This window comes from Panicum virgatum, chromosome 7N (genome assembly GCF_016808335.1).
Source record: "Panicum virgatum strain AP13 chromosome 7N, P.virgatum_v5, whole genome shotgun sequence".
Classification (NCBI taxonomy): domain Eukaryota; kingdom Viridiplantae; phylum Streptophyta; class Magnoliopsida; order Poales; family Poaceae; genus Panicum; species Panicum virgatum.
The window spans coordinates 25,931,178-25,952,320 of record NC_053151.1 but is presented as its reverse complement, the minus strand read 5'-3'; the positions used below and the strand labels follow the sequence as shown (position 1 = coordinate 25,952,320).

General features: G+C 43.9%; 1 protein-coding gene across 1 annotated transcript; it reads right to left on the bottom strand.

Annotated features, from left to right (window-relative positions):
- Positions 1 to 17,845: 17,845 nt before the first annotated feature.
- On the bottom strand, positions 17,846 to 20,764 carry LOC120683177 (sec-independent protein translocase protein TATB, chloroplastic-like; the record flags this gene model as incomplete). Its single annotated transcript, XM_039965205.1, has 5 exons — positions 17,846 to 18,327; positions 18,445 to 18,564; positions 19,157 to 19,277; positions 19,352 to 19,411; positions 20,648 to 20,764. Coding segments are annotated over 5 exons (564 nt in total), but the record flags the coding sequence as incomplete, so codon positions are not given.
- Between the last annotated feature and the right edge of the window lie 379 nt (positions 20,765 to 21,143).

Sequence of the window (21,143 nt, the reverse complement as noted above, 5' to 3'; positions counted from 1 at the left end):
TGAGTATTGGGGCCGGTCGCTGGGACCGGCCTCTCCTACCCTATTACACCCCGTAGCATGCTAGGATGTGTTTACTCTGTGAGGCCAATGGATAAGACCAGCCTCAGTCCATTTTTTATCGCCTCGATCCGATCACAGTCTTCTAGTGAAATCGATGAGATCGGCTCTTGTCCTTATGCGTCCCAGGCATTCATATCTGCAAGAGAGACCTCGCTGGAATCATCTGCAGGGACCACTTCTACTTCATCGCCATCCCATTGGACCAGATACTGATGCATTGTGGAAGGGATACAACAGTTGGTGTGAATCCAATCTCTCCCAAGCAACACCGTGTATGTACTCTTGCTGTTGACGATGAAGAATGAAGTCGAGATCGTGTTGCGCCCACTGTCAGCTCCACATTAAGCACCCCATTGCCTCTGATGGCTGCCCATTGAAGTCATTGAGCGTTACGTTGGTCTTGATGAGGTCAGCAGAAGAACGCCCCAATCGGCGCAGCATTGAATATGGCATTAGGTTGACTGCAGCACCGGTGTCAACCAACATCCTGTTAACGGGTTTACCGTTGATGAAGCCCTTGAGATACAGCCCCTTCAAATGTTTGTAGCTTTTTTCCTTTGGCTTCTCGAAGATGATCGGCTGGGGGCCAAGATCCAACTATGCAATAGGCAAATCCTCCGGTTGGGGTGCCCGGAACTCTGATGGGAGCACGAATACCATGTTCACATCAGCCGATGGCTTCTCATCGGCTTTCGCCTACTTGGGGCACCACTCTTTTCTTGGGGGGGCGCCTTTCCACCCTTCGCGAGTATCTGACCTATTCCGTGAGATCCGGACGTGCCTTCCTCAGCACGTCAAAGTATCTTGCTTCTGCCTCTTCTAGATTGCGCAAGCGCTGCACTCTGTGCTTCTGCGAGCGATTAAGCCTGTCAGGACACCCCCGTGGGCGATGGTACCTGTCTTCTTCTTCTGGCTCGAAATCACCCATGGTCGGCCACTCAACATGTTCGTCGTGACGCACTTTGGGCCCCAAGCGCCGGAACACAGATGTCTCGCCTGACTGGCGTGTCCGAGGCCTGCACTCCAGACAATCATCTATAATGGGCAATCGCGGCTCATGCCGGAATTCCAGCAGTACCTGAAGAATGGGCAATGCCAGTGGTCGCGTATAGCCTGACGCCTTCCCAGCGTCCTCCTGTGCGGTACTCGTACTCCTCTTCTTCCGATTGATATCGGCGACGCAGCTTGTGCTGATACTCATATTTTTCCAGAAGCCGATCGGAAGCAGGAAGCTGATTACGGATGTGACGCACTTGCTCTTCAGTAATATGCTGTCGCCCTGGCTCATTTTGATCCTGGGGCCGTTTGCCAGAAATGGCCTCTCTCCTTTGCTCGTCACGACGGCGTATAGGCCCCGCCATGTTGATCTGGAATGAAAAATTCTGGCCCGTAGGAGTGAAGTCTGACAACTCTACCACGTTGGCTTGCGGGAAGGGCTTCGTGTCAACCTTCATCGTGTGTTGGGCCAGGATTAATCAGCCTTGCTCGATAGCTGATTGAATCTGACGACGCAGCTCCTTGCATTCACCCGTGGCATGAGTGAACGAATGATGACATTTACAGTATAGCCTCCCCTGCAGCTCTTGTGCGGTCGGCAGCTTCTGATTCTCTAGGAGCTTCAGCTGTTTTTCTTTGAGCAGTAGATCAAATATCTGCTCTGCTTTGGCTACGTCGAAGTCGAAGCCCTTCACAAGCCCCTGCTGCTTGATCCATTTTCATGGGATGGGGTTTGCCCCCCGAGTCCACTCTGCCACGGCCACTTCTTGCTCCTCGCCAGAGTCATCAGATTCATCCGCTTGGGCCATGTTCACATGGCACTTGAACTTGTCCTGGTACAGCTCAGGATGGTAAAGCTCGTACACCGTCAGCTTCTGCACCAGGTGCGCCAGAGATGCAAACTCCAACTGGAAAGCCATATCCTTGATCGGCTTAGCGAGTCCCAGAACTGCCAGATCGACTGCTTCCTTCTCCGTAATGCGTGATGAGTAGTATCGATTCTTGACCTTTCTGAAGCGTTGTATGTATTCCGACACAATCTCTCCTCGCTTCTGCCTGACTTGGGTGAGGTCGGCAATCCCAGCTTCAGCAGCCTATGAGTGATACTGGGTATGGAACTGGTCTTCCAGCTGCCTCCAAGTTCGAATCGAATCTGGAGCCAATGACGCGTACCATCCAAAAGCTAGGCTTGTAAGAGATTGGCCGAAGAACCGGACCCTCAGCGGATCCGATACTGAGATCATCCCAAGCTGCGTTAAGTATCGGCTCACATGCTCAATGGAGCTGGCTCCTTCCGACCCGTTGAACTTGGTGAACTCAGGGAGCCGATACTTGGGTGGCAATGGGATCAAGTCGTAGTCACTTGGGTACGGCATGGAATAGCCGATCGCTTTTCTCTTGGACAGGATGCCAAACTGGTCTCTCAGTATTGCACTGACCTGCTCCACACTAAGAACTCCTGGGGCCGATGGCTCAGCACTCGGCCCAGTAGCGTACTTTGCCAGCCACGCTTGTTTCTCCGCGTCTGCTCCAGAAGCTCCTGGGCTTACCAACTGCACCGAGCGTGTTGGATTGACACTGTCAGGGATGTATGCGCACGTGTAGCCGTACGAGATCTCCTTGGGTGGCTCGGTCAGGAACTGACCTTCTCCAGGATCACCGCCGATCTTGTGAACGACATAGATCGGCGAATTCTGTTGTCCTGCTGCCGCGAGCAAATAGGACACTGGCGGCCTAGATTGCAATGCAGCCTCTCCCCTGTGGCTCCCCAGGATTGGTCCCGAAGGGGAGTATTGGTTCTTGATCACCTCCTGGACAACGCGATGTGCCACGCGCTCAAGCTAGTTCACCAGGCTTTCTGAGTGCCGATGAAGCGCATGAGCCACCATGTAGTTCATCTCCTGGCGTAGGGCCCTGGTGCGCTCCTCTGAAGGCACGGACATGTCAACGTTGTCAAGAGCGCCCTCTGGTGAAAACCCCTTCCACCTGATGCTGTGGTTGCGGGTCCTCTCAAAAGAGCCGATGAGATCGGCTTCGAACTGAGTTTGATCTCATTATATTTTTGCTTGTGCTCCGTAGTCAGTTCTTCATACGTGACAGGTTTGGTGACCGGCGGAACCGGTGCTTGGTCCTGAGCTCCTGCCATCTCTGCGGTGGGCGTTGTTGTTGATGAAAGTCCCACTGGGCGTGCCAGAATGTGTTGTCGGTCGAAACCCACCGGCGAGCAACGACAGGCAACACGAAGAGCCAGGAGGTCGCCGGGGAGCTGGCAGGCACTGCTCCCTCATCGACGGCCCGCAATTCCGTCACGCGCCCGGAGATTCCGGAGAATGTCGGGCGTGCCACCTGACCTATACCCGATCAGGAAGGTGCGAACGTTCTTGCAACGATTTGCCTGCATACACAAACACGTGGAAACGTAAATCTGAGCCGTGGTCGGCTCCCTGGGACGACCCTTGCATCGGCTTTAAAGAGCCGATTAAGTCCCAGTGTCAGATTGGATCTGCATCTATCCGGATATTGATAAATAGAGCAAATAAGTGTAAAGCTGCTTCAATTAAATCTAAAGAATCCAATCCACGACGGTCAAAGCTTCACTGCTAGATCGGAACATCCTACACGTGATTGGGCCTAATAAACATAATAAATAACTAAACCATAACAAAAAACAGAGGCCTAAGAACTAGTAAGAGCTGATTCCCGGATCAATTCCCTGTTAAGACTAAGGCAAAGCATCTAATACATCACCGGATCATCCAATCCGTTTGCAAGGCCTAACCTAGCAGATATCACGCCGACTCTTATGTACAAGAGCAAACCGTAACAGATTGGATCTACTAGACAGAAAAGAAGCAGGGTGTTGTCTCCGTGCAACTAATTCTACACAACAAGAACTAGCATAAGATTGAAACGTGACTGCACGAAAAGCAACATGATATTCGTAGATGATAAGCAACAAAGCACAATAGATCTACTAAAAGCCATGCTACGAACATCAGGATAACTAGCATTACTTGCCATAAAAAATGCTTCAGTACGAGTAATACCAAGGTAAAAGCAAGAACAACGCTGCCCTGATCGCAAGAAGCAATCAGGGCAGCATGGCGCTTACTTGGATGAAACCCTAGAATTAGGGGTGGCGATGCGCCAAGAGTTATTGATTGCGAGACGTGATGATGTTCCTCTCTTTCATGAATAACATAGGGTACATATTTATAGTCCGGAGACTTGGGAAACAATCTAATTCTATCTTATCCCGATCGGACTCTATCTCTAATCTTGAACTAAATCTAAGGATACATGGTCCATGTGGCCCAAATGCCCATGCAGGAGCCGATTTTACAAGCCTTCTTAACATTCTGCTTTAAGCCCAACTTGCTTTCGGCCCATAAATTAACCATGCTAATTTATGATGATAACACAACCCAATCGTGGTGTATAGAGATCGCCTCCCCAGGTGGACGAGGACGTAGCACCTCTAGGGCTCGGTGCTCAACTGCTGCAAAGAAAGACCTGTGGCTCGAGTCGATAACTGGATCTAGCAAGGAGTCCATCTCCATACCTGCATTCAAAAATATATGAGAACACATAGATACATATATGTTCCATACAAACTGGACGCACGATATTTATACATTACGGATAGGTTCGATACAAACTCCGCGCACGATTACTACATATTACAGATAGGTTTGATACAAACTCCACGCTTGATGACCCAGGAGTCCATCTCCATACCTGCATTCAAAAATATATGAGAACACATAGGTACATATATGTTCCATACAAATTGGACACACGATATTTATACATTACGGATAGGTTCGATACAAACTCCGCGCACGATTACTACATATTACAGATAGGTTTGATACAAACTCCACGCTTGATATTAATACATTACAGATATGTTCCATACAAACTGGATGCACGATTACTACATATTACATATATGTTCGATACAAACTCCACGCACGATTAGTATATAGGTACAAACTGCACACTGGTGGATCATGACACCGAGTGCCTTCCACGAGCAATTCTCGCCGATGGTCGTCTGAACGTAGGAGGTGCTCCATCTCTGGGATTTTCGGAAGGACCGACGTCAGCAGCATCGTGAAGTGCATTCTGAGGACACTTCTTGTAGTTGTGACCCAATGCTCCACAATGGCTGCAACGCTTTTGTGCCTTGCTTGCTTCAGACTCGTCCATACCATTCCGAATACGACGTGTCTGATGGCGGCCTTTGCCTTTCTTAGTGGCTGGATCAGGAATAAACATCTTATCCTCATTATCCTGAATGAAAGGTCCCACTATTCCAATCCTGTATACCTCATGTTCCCAGGTGGATACAGCTGCTTCCTTGCTGAAATAAGGTGAAACAAATACTCCTGGCTGCAACCCAGACTCTGCACATGCCGCAATGAGATGCGAGCATGGCAAATGCAATAACTTAGGCTTCATGCAGGAGCAGAAGGCTTTGCAATCTACTGTAATCAAACTCTCCTGTACCACCCTATCTCTATGGATACCACGACCAGTTCTATCCTTGCATAGAACCTCAAATCTATGCTCCATTGTACCTGTCGATATGACGTGGTGCAGTTTGGCCTTTTCAATCTTCGGTTGCATATATTGTGTCACTCTTGTGCAAAACTAAATTTGGGGGTTGCTGATGTTTATGCTTGCAGCCATGTAACGCTATCTGAAATACTTCATGCACCCATACATGATGAACTCAACAATTCCCACAAGAGGAAAGGCACGACAAGAACGCATAACCATATTGAAACACTCTGCATGGTTCGTTGTCTGAATACCATACCGTATTCTGTTGGTATCATAAAGGAATGACCATTTCTCCTTAGGTGCACCTTGAATCTAGTGTGAAAATGGCTTCTCAATTGAATCCCTAGCCTCTGCAGCCTGACTCGTGCTTGTTCCTGATGCCCTTACCTTCACTAGCTCTGCAGTCAACTGATCAAGCATCTGCCATAATGCATTGAATTTTCTCTGTTGATTTTGGGTGCACAACCTCTTAAACATGTTCTTAAGATCCTTGTTCTTGAAGTGGTCATAGAAGTTTGCACCCATATGCCTAATGCACCACCTGTTTTGGACATCGGGCCACAATGGAGGCGTTATCGCAGTTCCACATTGCAATTTCAGTATTGATTGTAGCAGACTTGCATGCCTATCACTAATAAGGCACACATCTGGACGTGCAGCAACAACATGAACCTTCACTCGTTCAAGGAACCAATACCAACTGTCTAAGTTCTCATTCTCAACAAATGCAAATGCGAGCGGAACTATTTGGTTGTTGCAATCTACCCCGATTGCGGTGAGTATCTGACCTTTATACCTTCCAGTCAGAAATGTGCCATCAATGCAGATCACCGGAAGACAACACTGAAATGCCTTAACACAGGCACCTAGGCAAAAGAAGGCTCGTTGCATAATGCTTTGCCCCCTAGTCATGGCTGGTACGAGGTATGTGTCATAAAAGCTTCCAGGATTTCTAGCAGCAACCTGGGATAACATACGAGGTAGGTTATCATATGATGCCTCGTATGTGCCGAACCGCATCTCGAACACCCTTTGTTTAGCACGCCATGCCTTCAAATAACTAATGGTGTACTGGTAAGTATGCTCAATGTGTCGAACAATCATTTTTGGCTCATAATTTAGGTTGTCCATAATCAACCCATATATTTGCTTTGCAACAAAGTCGCATGATATATTGCGATGCGAGGGAAGAACTTCTGACAGCAAACAAGTGTGCTCTGTCACAATGGAAAATTTCCAGTTCGACTTCCATTTTCCCTTGAATGCATGTACTCGCCATGGACATCCATCATTCACACACTTCACCTCATATTCTTTACTGCCAGACTTTACGACTCTAAATTCTCGTTTCAATGATATTGCCTATAGTCTCACAGCATCTTTTACGGCTTCAATGTTTGGATATGTTGCACCTTGCACTACCTCATTCCCTCTGTATTCCCACTCCTGATTTTGTACGTCTTCTGTGACATGATTGTCAAAACCATGCTCCTTCCACTCTTTTGGCAGTGAGTACTGCTCGTCATCAGATGAGCCCTCATATTCTTCCATCTCCATTGCGGTTTGGTCTTCTGCCTCCATCTCGTCCACAATGCTATGTATCCTCTCTCCCTCATCAGCAAGGCTTTCTGGTCCGATATTTTGGTTTTTTATCTCTTCTGACTCATCTTGCTCAACATAGTTGGTCTCTCTTCGAATACTCGGAGTTGCTTGATTTGCACCTGTTGGATTTCATTTTGTGTCTTCTCCCGGGTTTGAACAAGAATGGCCAGAGGCCACCCATGCTCTAGAGCTGCTTGCATGTACTTCTGCCAGTCATCAGTGCTGTGTATCATCATCAATTCCCATAAATCACTTTCTACCTCCTAATTAACAAGAGACTGGACGGTCATCACATGTGTCTCCGGATCAACACGGAACCCACGCTGCAGCCACTTATATATGGAACCAAAACTCCTCTCCAGAGATTTATCTATGGCGCTAGATGTGCACTTAAAGGCAGAAATGTCTACTCCATTTGGCCCATACAAAACATTGTAGTCACCAAAAAATACTTGAAACTGCATCTTGCTTGACATATCTGTATATCACGGAATACTTGTTGAGTTATACTCTTTACTTCACTACCTTATTGAATAATCCGTAAAAACTAAGTATGGATTTCAACTACAAGATATAAGTATTCATAACTACGTGATGACACTCAAATTCTATACTGCATATGCGAAATTCTATTCTAAATCGTAATTAATTTATAAACAACACGTCTCTAATAGTACTGCAATTGTAATAATAAACACGTAGTACTAGTTTTCTAAACTAACTTACTACTACGTAACTAAAGTATCATTAAACTCCTACTTAAATGGTTCTACTATAACACTAATTAAATTAAATTACTCTACAATACCAATGGAAAAATACATAAGTTAAATGTACTTACCTGCAGATCACAAGTGCGCAATCCGGCAGGGCTTCGCCGCTTCCCTTCTCCTCACCCTCTCTTTTTTCTGGATTTTTGGTGGAATTTTTGAGCTCAAATGAGGAGGAAATGGGGGTCAAGGGCTTATATAGAGGGGGCACACCCGGTCGCCCGAGGGGGAGGGGGGCGACAGGCCCCCTGTCACCCGAGGGGGGAGGCGACAGGTCCCTCCTGTGCGCCTGTGGGCGGGGCACCCCCAGTCGCCCGCCCCCCTGTCGCCCGTGGGGGGGGGGGGGGGGGGGGCGACAGGCCCCCTGCACCCGCACGCCCCCGGCCAGGGACCTATTTTTGCAAATTGGGAAAAAAATTACAAACATGTCCAGGGATCGGGATATATTTTCGAAATTTTTCGAAACGGACATATATTTTTAAAATTTTGATTTTTTTTTAAATATAAAAAAGAAAAAATCGCGGAGGTCGAGGCCGAGGCTTTTAGGAAAGGCCGGCCCGAACACCAGAAGCCCATCCGTCCCCGTCAGCAGAGCGGCCCGTCACTAAGCAGCTCACACAGGCTCACATGGAGGCCTGCCAACTACTATACTTATATGCCCAAATTGACTTAACAGCCCAATTAGTGAAACTCATATCAGCCGCATATCATAACTTAATCGGGAGTGGAAGTCAACGCCGGCAAATCCCTTCCGTGAGGAACCACCAGAATCGGCCAGGCGCGTGCATACCATCACTCCCTCGCGTGCCGCCGGTTTCTTTAAAGGCCATCTGTGTTGATGTACAGATCATAGATATTAGTGATACTATATTAGTTTACATATGTTTTTTCATATTCATACAGATAGTTTCTGTTGAATAAGACTGTAATGGGCACAATTTTGAGTATACATATACTGATCGGTTATGGACGTTAAATAGCCAGACTCGGATACGGACGAATGAAAAATCCTCCTAATAACTTAATCAATTATGATGCGATTACCATTAACGGAGGAGTTGTGGCCCCACCTGCCAGGAACTATAAGTTCAATATATATTAACCAGTATGGCAACGGAGGGATTGCAAACTTAAGGGTACCAGACAAGGAAAATGAAATTGCAATGGCAATCAAGGACACTTTCGGATAAAACCAACTAGAGATACAGTTCAAGATGCAAGATAGCTGTCCAATGATGATTGTGATTCGATGATGATGCAGTCCAATGAAAACAAAACAAAATAAAAAAGTTGATCCCTCCTTGATGAGAATGGTCAACAATGTTGCCGGTGATAAAAATACATTTCACAGTGATAGACTTAGACATTTATAAAACATCACAAAAGATTATTAAATCGTCCATCACAAGCTGTGGCAGAAGCATCCTCAGATAGATGTCCAACTAGGTGGATCTAGAGCATCCGGCCTCGATAAGATCCACCTCTGATTGCAGCTGACCACCGCATCTCACTCCACAGCACCTGCACGATAGTTGGCTTCTTCATCGTCCTCGGAAACTGCTATAGCAATACAACAAAACAGCATAAATACTTGGTGAAATACCCTAGTTTGATGGAGATATAAAGGAATCCCCCCTCCCACTCCCTCCCTAATCACTTTTGCAAATCTCCCCTCCCACTCCCTCCTTGCGTGTCCCATTGGATCAACATCCTATGGCCCATGTTAGAGTTTGCATAATTTGCACGGAGAAGTTGGTTTGCACCTGATATGTTGCCATATATATATATTTGTACTTTCAATGTGTCTTACTCCCTCAATTTGTACTTTCCTTGGTACATTACTTTTAATATGTATTAGACAAAGTGGATATCTAAGTGCATAAGAGAACTATGTATATAACAAAGACAAAAAAAGTCTTATAATTTGGAATGGAGGAAGTATTTAACATGGTGTCCTACTATTGTACATAGATAAATAATTCAATTCAACTGGACAACACAATCTCAGCTACGCTACGTTTTAATTCAATTTAACTTAATCCCTTCGAGCTTGACCCCTTCTCTAGTCAGCAGTATACTACCAAAATAATTTAGTTTGTTAGAATTGCACTAACATTTGTTCCTATCTTGATATATGTTCACTTCCTCATTGACAACTGAAATCAGTGGGTACAAGGGAAAAAATTAGGACACACATAATGGATGGCAACTTTATCCACTGATACACGCATGTCCATATCCGTAAGGACACTACTTCCGCATATCTAGTTGTTCGACAATTTGAAACATTACTAACAGAAAGTAAAAAATAAATGATAGTGTATGTCCACTATTATATTTATAACACCTAATAGTTCAACCATTTGTAAAATTACTTTCAGAGCAGTACAGATAATAAGATTATAGTTCGATTACAGGCATAGGCAGTTACAGGAAAAGTTACTCTAACACATGCATTGAAACATTACTAACTGAAAGTATAAAATAAATGATAGTGTATGTCCACTATTATATTTCTAACACCTAATAGTTCAACCATTTGTAAAATTACTTTCAGAGCAGTACAAAGAATAAGATAATAGTTCGATTACAGGCATAGGCAGTTACAGGAAAAGTTACTCTTAACACATGCATGCAATGCAAGCATACACAAAACACTACTCCCTCCATCCACTGATGACCTTGACATGAGTGTTTTGAAGTTGTCCAAGGTTGCTCATGCATCTATTGGGTGACTTTGCATTTTCCATGGCAATGCATCGGTGGATGGAGAGAGTATATGGCAATTCATCATGTATTAACTGCTGGCCTTGGTATTGATGAAAGTACTCATATGAAGATAATCGGTGGATGGAGAGAGTAAATGACCGAGAAGCCAAATCAAATGTACTAAATACAAGAACAAGCACATTGCAAAAGCATTTGATAAGCACATGTCAGGACAGTGATGGCTAGCTACTGACCAGTGGATAAAAAACAAATAATGAGTTTTAAAGCTCACAAGGGTATTGAAAATATGATACATGCAGCCAAGTAATTACCTGGGTCACTGGCTGAACTTCTTCTTTAAACTGTCAAATAGTTGTTGCCTTGTATTACTAACCATGTCAGAATTAACCAAGGATGCTGCATCATAGCCATCTGTCTCCGCCTTTTTTCCACTCTTCACCTTATTCCACCAGCAGGCTATCTTGTGTGCCAGAATAATTACATACAGCCCACAGTCATAACCATTAGCCTGCTGTGGGGTTTCTGCTTCCAGGTATGTTGAATCAAAGGTTGGAAAAAATAATTTCAGATTCCCAACCAGCCTTTTTGCTGCACCTTGATTCATGTTTAAAATGCTATCGTGGTGAACAAACGAACAGGTATTGTGAGCCTTGTCAATGCGAAGCACGACTAGACTCCAATGATTTCCACTGTCTACAAGGTCATTATTCTCACTATTGTTAACTGGAAATAACAATAGATTGTGGTTGCCTGGATCTAAGATATGTAAAGGATTAGAATCTTCCTGCAGGTTTGTGAGAGCATGGGCCACATTCGGCGGCACAAAAAGGAGATCTTCGATAGACTGAAATTTTGATGACATCTCAGAATAGACGAAGTGAATCACTTCTTCAAAAAGCCACTGTTTTCCTTCTAAACTTCTCAGACCAGCAAGTGTCAACCTTGCACCAGAGGCATTAGAAATTGATCTTGCAACCACCTGTTTGGCTGCTGCTTCAGTTCCTGGAACTGTTTCTGCAACCGGCAAGGCTGCTGCTTCTTGTTCAACTGCAACATGCACAATTGCTTCTCCAGAAAAAAATGGAATTCTTTCCCCACCATCTCTGGGTCTAGAAATAAATGAAATCCTTGTTAGTCAAAAACTTATATAGAAGCCATCACACTGCATAATATTGAAGATGGAATTTAAATATATGGACATCACTCACTCTGATCCGGAGAAATGCTCCCATGTTGATTCAAAGCGTCCCTTGAAATTTGTCTTCTGAATCATCAATTTAATAGCCTCAGTTAGCATACCATTGAGATCTTGCTCAACAATCAAATCAAGAATTATAGGATCATCAATTTGTTGTATTCCATTCTCCTACAAAATACAATAAGCACATCAATTAGTAATATATTTTTTGGGGAACTTATCTGACTATATTTTAACAATGCTGTCAATGAAACTTTACCTTAGTGTTATCCATCATATGATTTTGCGAATGCCTCCCCAACTCAATCGCATCCCAGCAGGTCCACTTGTTAGATCCAGTGAAATGGGTTGCAACTCGACTCCCGGTATAAATTTGCTTCAGTGGTTCAGAAAACTGATCAATCCACTTATTAATGAGACTCTTCGCCATAGCAATTTCAACATCAAGGAGACCATACCTAGGCTTCGGCTGATTTTGATCAACATGAACAATTTCGGAGTCACATAAACCATATACACGGCACACGAGCGTTGATCTCACTAATGAGGCCTTCAAGAAAAATTGATCGCTCATGTACTTCTAGAATTTTTCCATTTTTTCTGGTGGGTCATCAAATTCTGGCATTTCATCGATATCAGCTTCAAACCTCTTGAAGTAAAAAGGAAGTTCCTTGAAACCTTTAGGGAGATAGAGGTGAAACAAGAACTTCACCAAGGATAAAATGTCAGCCTTTCCGTGATATTTCTTGAAGCCCTTAAGCGGTGGTAATGTGATAAAAAAGTTAATTCCACCAAAGGAAACACCATCAACCAACTCTAACTCCACAAACATGTCCTCCTCCCTGAAATCTCCATTCCATGAGTATCCAGATCTGTGGACTTTAAATACAAACTCCAAATACCCTTTTGGAATTAATCTACCAATATGAGAAGTTGAAATGAATTCCTTCAACTTATAGCTTTGTACATTGTACAAGATGACGTGAATTCCTTGAATGTCAAAAGGCGCCTATAATACATACATTAATACATTAATTGGTGTTTTAAGTAACTAATTAACAAATTGAATAAAAAACAGATTTATCGAATAGCTTGACATGAAATAACGAGAATAACACATGGCATGGTAAAGTTACATTATGTAACTGAGAAACATTATTAAAAGTGAGACTTCAGATTATACCCTGTGCACAAAGCGGAGAAATCGACTGGGAACTACTATTACGGATTGCTTCACTTCAGCAAATGCTGTTTCTGATAGCTTCAATTCACCACCTTTGGCATTGTCACATGTTGCCTCTACTGTTTTGACCTGACTGCCAGGGGTGGCCTCTTTTGCTGGAAGGCAAGTTGCTGGCGCCTCATTTTTACTCACAGTTTTTCCAATTCTCATCTCAGATATTCTCTTTTCTTCTTCTTCCAATTCTTCCAGGAATTGATTTACTGGACTAAATGAGCTTGTCAGCTTTCTTTTTGTTCCATCAGGCTTCAAATACAAGAAACAAAGGGGCAAAATGGATAAAGATCAAGGTTCTAAATAGCCGGCTATAGCCACCGCTATAGCCTGCTATAGCCTTTGGGAGAGGAGAAAACTAGGATATGCATCCCTTAGCTCTAAATGGCTAAATCCGCTAATAGCCAGCTATAGCCGCCAAATTATGGATTATTTAGCCTGCTAAATCATATAATTACTTTTTATTTATTATTTGTTTAGTAATGAACCTCATCATTTACAAAACTTAGTATTTCATCAATGATGTAACGAGGGAAATGAAGCCCAAGATGTACTTCAGTCGATGAAATTTTCTTGATTTCATATTTATATGCAAAATTACTCATAGATTTATGTATGGTATTAAAATAGAAATGCACAGTTGTGAGAAATTTCTAGAAGATTAGAGAGCATGCATGAACCATGGTTATCATATTTCATAGTGAAATATGGAATACTCTAGAAATTAGATACTTGTATGACTAGAAAGCATAGGGAAATTCTAAAATTAGATATTTTTGTAAAACATTGTGTAAAAGATGGGCACATGGCAAAACCATATAAGACACAGAGTTCTATAAATAGGGGTGCTCCTATCCCCCTCTTGCCATACCATGACATAAGAGGTTTCAAGTAGAAGATGGCAAAGTTCTCATGTAGTGTAGTAGTGTCATGGTAGGGTAGCGATATAAAGAGTGCAAGAGTATTGTGTTGTACTAAATTATGATGAATAAAGAATTGATTTCTCATATAGAGTTGGTCTCTCGTATTAGTGCCCAGGTGAAAGTGGTAGGGGCACCGATTTCTCAACACATGGTATTTCCAGAACTGCTAAATGAGTTAGCTAGGCTATAGCCCGCTATAGTCTATCTTAGCCTCTACAAACACCAACCGCTAAATGCGTTAGCTTGCTATTTTAAACACCGATAAAGATATGTAAAGCTTAAAAGGAGCAAATAAAAGAAGAGGCAACACTCACATTTAAAGCATTGAAGTTCTCATCTAATCCTATCCACATGATATCAGGATATTTGTTACGCGTATCTTCATTGGTAGACAAGAGATACAATTGTCCGTCTTTCTGTAAGTCAAAAGGAAAACAGTGTAAATGAAAATAAAAATAAAGGAGAGATGGCTACGGTTAGGAGCTCACCTTGTAGACAACATGGAATTCGTGGTCTAGAAGGAGTAGGAACAACTCATCTTCCGGGGCTTCCTCGCTCAACAAACCATAACTGCGAAAGCACCAACAGACCAACAGTCAGAACAAAATGTACTTAAATGTACTTAGGAGAATACAGATTTTCCAAAACGCACCCATATGTAGTGAACAAATGACCCTGGAGAAGTCCTTTGACCAAACGATTCTTATGATGCTTTGATTCTTCATAGTGAAGCCCAACTTCACATCCTTTATCATATTCTGAAAATTCTTTCATCAAGTCTAAAAAAGGCTGACCTTTTATTGCACTTAAATGAGCGTCCTGAAAGCGAATTTTGAGGAAATTAAAGCTGCAACTACGCATCAAAACTATAGTAACTTGAGAAAGCTAGCAAGGTATATGACCACACACCTCAGGATCAGGAAAGAGTGCATGTCGCAGGGTAACCAAAGCATTACTTTGACCTCTTATTTTTATAAAAACATTTATTAACAAGTGATATATGTATACTTTTATAAAAGTATTTTTTTCAAGATAAATCTATTTATGTGGTTTTCACTTTTTCAAACTCAATAACTTAAAAGTTATTCATGAGTTATATTCCCAATGTTTAACCAAAATCTTGTCCAAAACGACTTCTAAATCCTATACGGAGGGAGTATATAGTAAGCCCGCCCTGCAATTGGATGTGAAAAAAGACTACACCTCCCGTATTAATTTGCTCATTTAGCATATGACCAATCAGCAAATCTAATCCAAGAACTTACACATCGAAAATATTTTGAAGAGAGAATGTATGGATCTCCCATCACACAAAGCATTAGAAGAGGCCATCTCCAAGAGATTGGCTAAAACAAGTTGCCTAGCTAAAAATAGCTAAATTGGGATAAAAACTCAATCCAATAGCTTCTCCAAACACCTCCTGATGAGGACATCCCAAGTATCCAATCTTCACCTCCTAATGAAAGTGCATCTCATATAGTGGGTCCAATTATAAGGAGCAAAGCTAAACAACTGCAGCCGCAAATGAATCCTTGGTGTGCGAACCTTATCTTAACTAATCAAATAATTTCAGATCATGCTATGCTTTCAAGTACTTGTTTAAATGTTCTTAGGAATGATGGAGTGCGTGAGCGTGCATGGTACGAGGATGATTTCTGCCCTCCAAAACTCTGGTGATCAGCTTGTTGTTTTGTGGGCTGAACTCATGTTTAAATTACAAATGGTTAAGACAGGTGTAAGCTAAACTTAAACATCATTTAATACTTTTTTCTTTGAAGTATTTCTACCATGCTCCACGTGCTAATTGCAGGAATAAGGAGCCTGGGCGTCCATAGAGAGGAAGGACCTTTCAGCTACCGAGCTGATCAGTTATTTGTGCACAAGGCAATAAATTCGCGAGTTAGCAAGGGAGTTAGCAACCAGGCTGCTGTTTCACGCCCACAATGAAGCTGAAGATGAAGAGCAACCATGCAAGAGCACCACTAGGATATCAATGGAAGGAGTGCTGCAACTTCCAACTCAAGTTTTCATTTATGTTTTAAATCTGAACTGAAACTCCATCAGTGTTATATATACCCATGTAATAGAATGCAGGAGAAACTTTTTGGCTGCCATTTCAGAAATACAAACTCGTTGAGTTCCTTGTTTCCACATGGGTCTTGAGAGGCTTACAAACTTGTATTCTTTCGATTCCTGAGGGAGTTGTAGAACGTCGAACTGCGGTTCACCCAGTTTGTGCCTTCACGTCTATACGGCGTGATTGCATGGGCTGGTTCGTCGGTACGTGGAAGGGTGATTGTCTCGGTAGTTCATCGCGTGTGCAGACTCGCGGTGCGCTGCCTCTTTACCCGGTCACGCAGCGATAGTTATCAAATTGGATCCTTCGAGAAGATCGGGACACAAGGTCGCTCACGCAAAATCTGTACGCGTACGCACATCATCTGGAATCAGAGCTTTCGTTGACTCGGTAGGTGTTGGTGTGGGATATACCCCATACCGTATAATACAAGAATATGATGGAGAAAGTACGCGGCCCGGTCTAGCAGGCGCGTATTCCGGCCGGGCCCAGCTGCAGAACTTCGAAAGAATCCAGAAGACTTGACGTGCGCGCCAAGGCTCCCAGCGCGCAACCCGGATTTGGATTGTCCGGGAAAGACTCCAATCTTGTTATGTATGGAAAGCAACAGTTGTAACCGACTCGAACTAGATCTTTCCTCGGAGATAGACTCCTACCCGATTTGTAACCCTGCCCCCCCCCGGACTATATAAGGCAGGCAGGGGCCACCCCATAGGATCATCACTTTTTTTTTGACAACCACAGCCAATAAACAACCACCAGCAGCCGAGGAGTAGGGGTATTACACATCTCGCGACCCCGAACCTCGTAAAAACCTCGTGTCCCCTGCATGCTTACACCATCGTGTTGCGATCCCGTCGACACCCCCCGAAAAAATATACTACGTCGGTACCCCCGTCGTAGGCCGTTGAACATACTTTTTCAACAGCTGGCGCGCCAGGTAGGGGATCTCGGCGGCGATCAACAGTCAACGGCGATGGCATCGTCCCCGAACCGTGGCGGCGTCACCTTCTCCGACGAGCTGAACCAACCTCCCCCTCCCGGGACGATGTTCATGTTCGGCTCCATCGTGTCGATGTCGCTCGACGACGGCACCTTCATCTGCGATGTCAACCATGGAGCCGCACCAACTTCTCCTTTAGCTTCGACCACGGCATCGATCCCTTCCACCGGCTTCGTGTTGGAGTCAGCACCCGATCTAGATCCAATCTCGGATCGGATCGGAGATTCAACCCCAGCTAGCACCGAGATTCTCTCGGACTCGGATGAGATCCTCTCGGACTCAGACGACTCGGTCGAATCCTGCCTGCCCAGATTCATTGGAGATCGGATCTGTGGCACTTTTCCTTTCGGCTTGCACAGTCAAGCCACCCTTTATGACCGTGACATGAAGACGGTGATCGACCCGATTATCCACCATTACTACTCGTACAATCCATCTACTAGATTGGCTCTCGATACATCTATACCCGACCGTGTACTGCACACAGTCGGAGCCCCTGAAGACATCTTCTCGGAGTGCGTGGAGATCCCACCACCATTGGATCTGTACGACCCCCGTCAGCAGATCTTCGTGATACCCGCCAATAACGCTGCTCCCGCAAACGTCAACGACACTGGTCCGGCGGCGACTGGGCATGTTGGCAACTCGGCCGCGGTCGCGGGCACAGGCCCCGGTTATGACCGGAATCAATCGCCTCGCCGTTCAATAATGATTAAACTCATTGCTCCATACAACAAACTGTCGTGGCTACGACAGGCTCAGAAATGTTACAAGGCCGACGACGGCACAAGCAGCAGCCGTGGCAGCGGGTGACGCACTACTAGGAAATATACACAGCCTTCTTCAACATCTACAACAGCAGCACAGGATAAACAGAATAAGCCTGATTTGCTCTTCGCAGGAAAAAAACTGTAAGCATTTCATACAACTCTTCCCCCGGCCTCAGGAAAAAACTGAGCAAAACTCCAGCCCTGATTTGCTCTTCCCATCCACTGGCTTTATTGCTTGCTTTCCGCCTCTCAGACTGATTTGCTTCGCTCGCTTTCCACTTTCTCAGACTGATTTGCTTCGCTTGGAACAGACTCGGTCGCAGGAGCAGGAGCTGCAGGACCATCATTACCTCCTGATGTAGCAGTGCCGGTACTTTGAGTTCGGGGTGCTGCTTCTGAAATTGGGCAAACACAGGGTTGGAGCCTTTATTATTGGTGAAGAATACCTAACTTTCATTCAGTTACAGAAAATGTGATACACTTCAAAAGATTGCAAAACTAAAATGTCAGACCTTGCTCTTGTGATGGGGCAGGCTGAGTATTCCAGGCAGCAGCCGCAGACGCAGCAATTTGTTCTTCAGTTACTTTCATGAGTTCCTCGCTAGTATAAGGTGCAGCTTCAGGCTTAACATCTGCACGCAAGATGTACAGCAATGAGTCGGTGCCATAGCAATAGAGAAATCAATGACTTATGTAGACTAGTGCAAGTCCATCTTCTGAGTTCTGAGCTAATGGCGAGAGTGAAGGATAAAATTTTGCTGGTTTCAACTACAATTTTCCTTGACAAAATTCAGAGCAAGGAGCCTACATATATTTTGTTTTCCAAACAAAGAACAGAGATACAATCAAAGGCCACGGGCCTTAAGCTCACATGAAAGAATTCATACTTGACCAATATCAGGGAAAATGCTAATCAGTCACCTAGTTAATTGGATATCATCTTCCAGATGTAAATGGCTTCTGGTTATTGTCAGTGAATAACACATAATTTTGATTGTTGGTTAGTATTCAGAAAATGGAATGAGAAAGGAAGAACCATAACTGAAACAAATAATGGACAGATAAACAAAGGTTTGCCAGCAACTACTAGAGATGGGAAGTGGGAACATTGAATATGCATCAAGGTGCGTGATTCTCTAATGTGGTTCCTATAAGAGAAGTTCTTTGACAAAAGTGTGCATTATTCCATTGGAAAGAACTTCAGATGTAGGGAAATCAACTAACTTGGGTCGGCGGCAGGTTGTTCGTTGTTATTCGTGGTTGTGGGCCTATAATTCGTGGAGGGGGGAACCTCATCAATTCCAATTTCTCGTTCAAGAGTGCTCCTGAACTCCCTTGATACATCCTATGTGCAGAAAATCATATTACATTATGTAACAAGATCATCAAACATATTGCAACAACATATCAAGAACCAACCTGTAACTCTCTAATGGTTGGTTGGAAAGCACGCAAAGTCTTCCCCAAATTTCTGGCTACCTGCAAACAAGTTAGCAAATGAGACAAAAAAATCCTTGTGTTAGCACTTAGCAGTGCATCCAGAACATTTCTTTTTAAAAGTGCTAGCTTGCCATCATAGGTTCGGTAGAGAACATATGCTGAAATGCAAATTATTCTCAACTACAGAAGCATAGAGAAAATCAATGCAAACGTGGAAAAAGTTACAGAACGGAATGTATTTCGACTTTTGCTGTTGGCCTACCCCAACTCACTTAGGACAAAAGGCTATGTTGCTGTATGTTGTTGCTGTGTTGTTGTATGTTGTTGCTGTTGGCTGATCAAGTAGGAGTATTAAAATTGATCTTGGGGTGTGCACACATGTGCCACAATATCTTTTGCCTAAAATTATTCCGCTTAGGGCAGTACACCCAACATTTGAGAAATTACTGGCACTAAAAAGATGATAATGCTGTGAATTCAGTGAAGAATTACAAAGCAAAGGTCTAAATGTAGACATGAAATGGTGCTTGCAAGTCATGCTAACAATTCCATAGTCAACACTCAACAGTGTTCCATGATTAAAGCTACTGATCAAGGAGCAACTTAACAGCTTAATGCCTTAAACTGTCAGCCAAGATCAAGATAAAATCAGACATAAGGTTAAATTTGTAATTTCCTGTACCCAACAAAAGAACATCTTTAGAGGGGAAATTATTTTGGTTAATCTCAAGTACATTCTCTAAAACCAAAAGTTGATTAAGAATGACATCAATTCCAATTCCTGATGAAACTGCAAACAGCTCGGCTTGGCATGCTCACATGAATAGTAGTTCAACAACTGACAACACGGCATGCTTATTAGTCCCACAAAATGCATCGTTAGTTATTGTTCAACTGGTCCACAGAAATTGCCAAACAAGAAATAGAGTTACACGTAGTTACGGCAACTGATGGATAAGGCCAGAAGAAGAGAGCAACTAAGCATCCCAATGGATCCGAGTGGCCTGAACAAATGGTTGGAAGAAATGCACCATGTCGAATGTGAACGGCCAAAGGGCTTTAACATTGAGTTAAAGAAGTTACTTGGTCCTTGCATAACAATACACTACCGGAGTTCAAATTTTAGGATTGATAAAGTTCTATACCTAAGTCAATCTTGTCGGCCACTGGTCAATGTTTCTCAATTTCTAGCACCTCTCAAGCACAGTAATAAAGAGTAAAATAGCCCCAAGAACAGAAGGAATAAAGCTGGCAAGGTTGTATACGCAGATTCACCTCTGCTAGACCCTTGGGGCCGAACACCAACAAGGCGACCCTTCGGGAGCTCCAACTCCAAACAGGGAAGTGCAGATAACGCTTCTGCGGCTTGATCTTCTGCTCCCTACATTTACATGCCAAAGAAAGACAAAATCAGCGCGGCTCCCCCACAAGATCATGAGGTGGAGAATGATTTGAATCAGCAAAGAACGAAAGAACCCCACAACCAGAGTATCGTGGTGTGCAAACCCACAGCCGGGTGGCGTAGCGCACCCGACTAAACCCAGAGGGTGAGTAGTAGGGGGTAGCTAGGATTAGTCCAATCTAGATGCAAGAACACGATGAACACAGCAGGTTTAGAGTGGTTCGGGCCGCCGGAACGTAATACCCTACGTCCATTGTGTGTTGTATTGCTTGTGCTCTCAAGAGGTTGAGAACGGGATTGTTCGGAGTGAATCCGAGCTTGTGTTGTGTCTGCCCTTGCCTAGCCCTCCTTTTCCTGGCCTTACGTACT